This window comes from Aquila chrysaetos, chromosome W (assembly GCF_900496995.4).
Source record: "Aquila chrysaetos chrysaetos chromosome W, bAquChr1.4, whole genome shotgun sequence".
In the NCBI taxonomy this organism is placed as follows: Eukaryota; Metazoa; Chordata; class Aves; order Accipitriformes; family Accipitridae; genus Aquila; species Aquila chrysaetos.
In genome coordinates, this window is record NC_054457.1 from 11,307,565 (window position 1) to 11,313,564 (window position 6,000).

Here is a 6,000-nt window from a genome sequence, read left to right on the forward strand (position 1 = left end):
GAGGAGTGAGAACATGTAAGAGAAACAACCCTGCAGCCCCCAAGGTCAGTGAATAAGGAGGGGGAGGAGATGCTCCAGGCACCAGAGCAGAGATTCCCCTGCGGCCCGTGGTGAAGACCATGGTGAGGCAGGCTGTCCCCCTGCAGTCCATGGAGGTCCACGGTGGAGCAGATATCCACCTGCAGCCCGTGGAGGACCCCACGCTGGAGCAGGTGGGTTCCCGAAGGAGGCTGTGACCCCGTGGGAACCCCGCGCTGGAGCAGGATCCTGGCAGGACCTGCGGATCTGTGGAGAGAGGAGCCCACGGAGCAGGTTTTCTGGCAGGACTTGTGACCCCGTGGGGGACCCACGCTGGAGCAGTGTGCTCCTGAAGGACTGCACGCCGTGGAAGGGACCCATGCTGGAGCAGTTCGTGAAGAACTGCAGCCCGTGGAAAGGCCCCACGTTGGAGAAGTTTGTGGAGGACTGTCTCCCATGGGTGGGACCCCACGCTGGAGCAGGGAAGAGTGTGATGAGTCCTCCCACTGAGGAGGATGAAGCGGCAGAAAATAACGTGTGATGAACTGACCGTAAACCCCATTCCCCATCCCCCTGTTCTGCTGGGGGGGGGGGTTGGTAGAGAATTCAGGAGTGAAGTTGTGCCTGGGAAGAAGGGAGGGGTGGAGGGAAGGTGTTCTGAGATTTGGTTTTATTTCTCATTACCCTACTCTGGTTGATTGGCAATAAATTGAGTTAATTTTCCCCAAGCTGAGTCTGTTTTGCCTGTGATGGTAATTGGTGAGTGATCTCTCCTGTCCTTATCTTGACCCACAAGGCTTTTGTTATATTTTCTCTCCCCTGTCCAGCTGAGGAGGGGGAGTGATAGAACAGCTTTGGTGGGCACCTGGCATCCAGCCAGGGTCAACCCATCACACCCCCAATCCCTAAGATCTTTTTTCCCTCCTGTCCATTCACATGGCCATATCTTAGATTGCTTCCCTCAGCAACAGTAGTAATCCAATAGATTGCTGTTTCATTTTCCCATCCACTGCAGTTAGACCAGATTCCAGCTGCTCAAACTTTCCATAAGCTGCTGAAGCTATCTCCTAAAATAAGGAAATTTCAGGGTTATTAGTTCAATCCTTGGTCAGTTTGAAATGTTTCTTTCTCTAGTAACCTGTATCTTTATTATATTTATCTGTATCTCCTCAAAAAGCATTTATGGGTATCTGAGCATAAAGGAGTATTCCTAATTAAAATAAATATATATATATATATATTTAGAGCTGAGCCTAAAGAAACTTGACCTCCTAGTTTATTACTGCACTCCAGACCATGCCTCTCAATATCAGTTTTGAATATTATGGCGTATTCCATTTACAAAGGATATCTTCTGTCTAAAATTTTTCATGGCTCACATAGTGAGCTAATCGCAATTCTGTTATCTTACTGTGGCTTTAATATGACATAAATTTTCTGACAACATTGAATTTACTTGATACTTACATCAAATGAAGGAATTGGAAACCAGCCTTCAGCAAGGATCTCATTTTATTATGGCAGAATCTTTTTGTATAATATAATAGAAGTGTTTGCAACAGGAAGAATATAAAAAGGCAAATAAAAAGGCAAAGAAAACAACAGTTAGCATATTTTTGGTCATGTAGCTGTGGTTTGATAGCTCAGGCCATGTTTGTTATTTATTATACAAGTCTTTTTTACAGAATGTGGTGTTATAACTGGTTTTCAGTATTATTTTCTGTGTCAGTTTCAGCTTTGTTAAATATGTTTCTTTACCATCTCTGAAAATCCTCAGCTCCAAAAACTGTAGTAATTATGCTTACTTCATGTAAACAAAACATTTTTGTTGCCATTGTGAAAGCTGTAGAACAGGAAGCAAAATGTGCTCCTTAGAGACGTAGGGAAGGGCTGGGACACCAGCCGATCTATTTTTTTAAAGACTGCATACATTCACTTTTTTTTTTCACCTACTCTCTTTCCAAGTATCCCTGAGTCAGCTGATGTTACAGTCCTAAAAAAACATCCACAGTGTGGTGTCCTACATATGGCAAATGAATATTTTCGTGAACTGCAACAGATTGTTTCATTTTAATTTCAGTCAGGACCATTCATGGTTATTAAAGCACTTTGGTAAAGGAGAAAAGAAACAAAAATACAGATGCCAGTAATTTTTATTTACATTTGAGGATGACTAAAGGTCCAAGGTCAGTCTGCAACTTAATAAAAAGATTACTAAATCTGAGATATGAGAAGAGGGACAGGTTTACTGGAATATGAAGTATTTTTCTTGGAAATTATACAGTGTATGTATTTGCTTATCTGTCTATTTATAACATGAAAAATTACCGAAGCACATTTTTTCTGTGTAACATGAAGTGCTGCATGGATTTTTGAATGCATAGTGTCGTGGTTTAACCCCAGCCAGCAACTAAGCACCACACAGCCACTCACTCGCTTCCTCCACCCACCCAGTGGGATGGGGGAGAAAATCAGGAAAAGAAGTAAAACTCGTGGGTTAAGATAAGAATGGTTTAATAGAACAGAAAAGAAGAAACTAATAATGATAATGATAACACTAATAAAATGACAACAGCAATAATGAAAGGATTGGAATGTACAAATGATGCGCAGTGCAATTGCTCACCACCTGCTGATTGACGCCCAGTTAGTCCCCGAGCGGTGATCCCCCCCCCCCCACTCCCCCCAGTTTATATACTATATGTGACGTCACATGGTATGGAATACCCTGTTGGCCAGTTTGGGTCAGGTGCCCTGGCTGTGTCCTGTGCCAACTTCTTGTGCCCCTCCAGCTTTCTCGCTGGCTGGGCATGAGAAGCTGAAAAATCCTTGACTTTAGACTAAACACTACTTAGCAACAACTGAAAACATCAGTGTTATCAACATTCTTCTCATACTGAACTCAAAACATAGCACTGTACCAGCTACTAGGAAGACAATTAACTCTATCCTAGCTGAAACCAGGACACATAGATAATGGTGAAATATGTTCAAAAGTAGCTGTTATTAAACTGACCCAGTTTTCTTTTAAAATCCTTAGGAAACAATAATGATAATTAATAAACCAGTTTGTATAATAGGATTTGCACCTGAGTTGAAAAGAAAATGTTTTGCATGTGGTGCTGAGTAATTTTTGTAACACTTTAATAGTATTTTTCTAGCACTGCAAGCTACTTTTTCACAGTTTAATATAAAACACAGTGTCTGTTCAAAACTTCTGGATAATTTATGCCTTAGTACATTTCTGAAGTGTTCACTAGAGAAATGGGAGCTCTAATGTTCTTGTGTGTGACCATTTTACCACTCAAAGGTTATGGGAAAGAACATTAAAATGGGGTAAAAAGCAATAGAATATGCAATGAAATCAAAATAATTTCTCTCAACATGGCTGATTAAGTACAGCATCAGACAGGAAGTTAAGTAAACATGCAGTCACAGAAAAAAAATCCTACACTGGGGGAAAGACTCCTTTGGTTCTTTTTATAAGAAGAATTGCTAGACCACAACTTTAATTCTCACAAGAACTTTGTTACAAACTTTGTGCTCAACTTTTGTAGTTTATCCTGTCAAGCAGAAAGTACAACCACATGCAGCATGAGAGGAACATTTCCATTTGTATGACAAATATAACTTGAAAATGGGCTTTGCTTTTAATTTAGAACACTGTAAACACATCAGGAGAAACTAGTTTTGATCATTTGCCAAATATTGCACAAGTATTTAGACTAATGAATAGTCTTACATAACAGGAAGTGTACTGTGTATTTTATGTGTTCCCACAATTTTTCATAGAAAGTCTCATCCCTTCTGTTTCATAGATGTTTCTGAAGAAAGAAAAAAAACCCTGCTAGATAAAATAGTATGTATTATTATCAAAAAGCATTTCAATCATCAGCTAAAGATTTAGGGAACATTAATAGTACGGTATAAATAAGAATACATTTTAATTAGAGGGTTCTGCTCACCGATTAGTCTTTCAGACCCCAGGTTAAAGTCATGCCTTACTGAATAAAATATGATGTATAGTTAAAAGATAATCATAGGGCCTAACATCTCATTATTTTAATTGTGTAAATTACACAGTAAGGCATATTCAAGCTGGTAGCCAAACCAACTTGTCTGATTTACTATGGCATTATTAAAGCATGTGGATCAGACCTAAGAATGTATGATGTACCAAATGTTCTGCCTCACACTGTCATTACCAAGACTATGGTATGCACAGAGCACTTGGTTAGTTTTGTAAACTTTGTGCTGGACTCTCCCTTTTGTATCCAAAATGTCACAGGAAGGAAGCAAGCCCAAACAACCTTCATGTCTTTAAGGCATGGTAAAAGCTCTCTTATTTATGTTCCCTTACCATTCCACTCAAGGGGCTCATAATGCTATGGAACAAGCAAAAGTAGTTCCAAACATGGGAAGAATATTTCTAGTATTAGCTCTCCAAATAAATTTTGGGGGGGCACATTAAATCAGAGTATGTATTTATGAATTTGAGTGATATTATTTATCTTTATTTGAGTTTTTACAGGAGAAAGATTGTTCTGTGGTTAACAGAGGCGACTTGGACTAAATTCTGCAGAAATTTGATGTGACCTTGGGGAAGGTACAGGACAGTATGCAGACTGCTCAGCAAGTTCTTGGAATGAGTTGGTAATATTTTTTTGATGCAGACTGTGAAGTAAGTAGTGAAAGAGCTAACATATTAGGTTGAGAATGTGAGAGCACAACGTAAAGTGAATTGGAGTGACCGTGAAATGGCAGAGCTAATAATTTTTAAATAGAGGATAGAAGTAAAATAAAAATAGCAGTCTCAAATAAATGTAGAGATCAGGAAGACAAATCAAAGGGGTAAAAGGTTAAGAAGAACTGGCAAAGAAATTATACTAAGGACACAAAGTAGAAGATGGGGAATGTAGGAAGGGAACAATTTGCTTAATGATGGGTTTCACTGACAATAAACATAAGCAAAGCATACAGAAATTGGAAATGGTTCAGTTATATAAGTACATATAAAGAAAGTCAGGTAGAAAAGGAGCTATAGATATCAACAGTAACAAGAAACCATCCTATAAGCTCATCAACAGCATGATACTGAGAAGGGAATTGTTGCTCTACTACAGAACAGAAAGAAGCAGCTAATGATAGACAATGCAGAGAAAGTTGAAGGGTTTAATGCTTTTTTTGGATTGGTATTTTATAATAAAAGTTAATGCAAGTAAGTGGCCAAGACAATACCTGTGTAGGATAGAATAAGAACATTAAGTGAACTGGATGCTTTCAAATCGACCAAAGAATTTAATCTTTGGACTCTTACAAATTGTCCTGTAAGATTTTTGCTTAAACAATCATCTAAAGCTATCTCAGATACTGGAGTAGTTAAGAACCCCTTGAGAACTGCGGTGATGCTCTGGAAAAGAAACAGCCTCTTTGCTTCTTTCAAAAAGGGTAGGGGGGAAAACCTGAAAAATTATGGATCAGTTTCATTTTTTAAAATTCTGGATTAAATAATCAAACAAAATATTTGTAAACACTTGAGAGTTAGCAAAGAAACACCTGCTATATATCTTAACTACTATAAGGCTTTTATGTCTCACATGATGGATGCTAGGGAAGTCTGATCAAGATGAATTTACCATAATGGGGATGCAAAAGTAGTAGTAAGATGATACCTTGTTATACTGGTTTTGGCTGGGATAGAGTTAAATTTCTTCATAGTAGCTGGTATGGGGCTATGTTTTGGATTTGTGCTGAAAAAAGTGTTGATAACACACTGTGGTGGGTTGACCCTGGCTGGACGCCAGGTGCCCACCAAAGCCGTTCTATCACTCTCCCCTCCTCAGCTGGACAGGGGAGAGAAAAAATTTAACAAAGGGCTAATGGGTCAAGATAAGGACAGGAGAGATCACTCACCAATTACCGTTACAGGCAAAACAGACTCAGCTCCGGGAAAATTAACTCAATTTATTACCAATCAACCAG

General features: G+C 39.2%; 1 protein-coding gene across 1 annotated transcript in view; it reads left to right on the forward strand.

Moving 5' to 3' along the window:
* LOC121232839 (nuclear factor interleukin-3-regulated protein-like) overlaps nucleotides 1-5,757 on the forward strand; it is a 32,932-nt gene extending 27,175 nt beyond the window's left edge. Inside the window, exon 4 of the mRNA XM_041121309.1 lies at nucleotides 4,550-5,757. Within this exon, the coding sequence (XP_040977243.1) occupies nucleotides 4,550-4,613 (64 nt within the window). The 3' untranslated portion in view covers nucleotides 4,614-5,757. The remainder of the gene's footprint in view (nucleotides 1-4,549) is intronic.
* The last annotated feature ends 243 nt before the right edge of the window (nucleotides 5,758-6,000 follow it).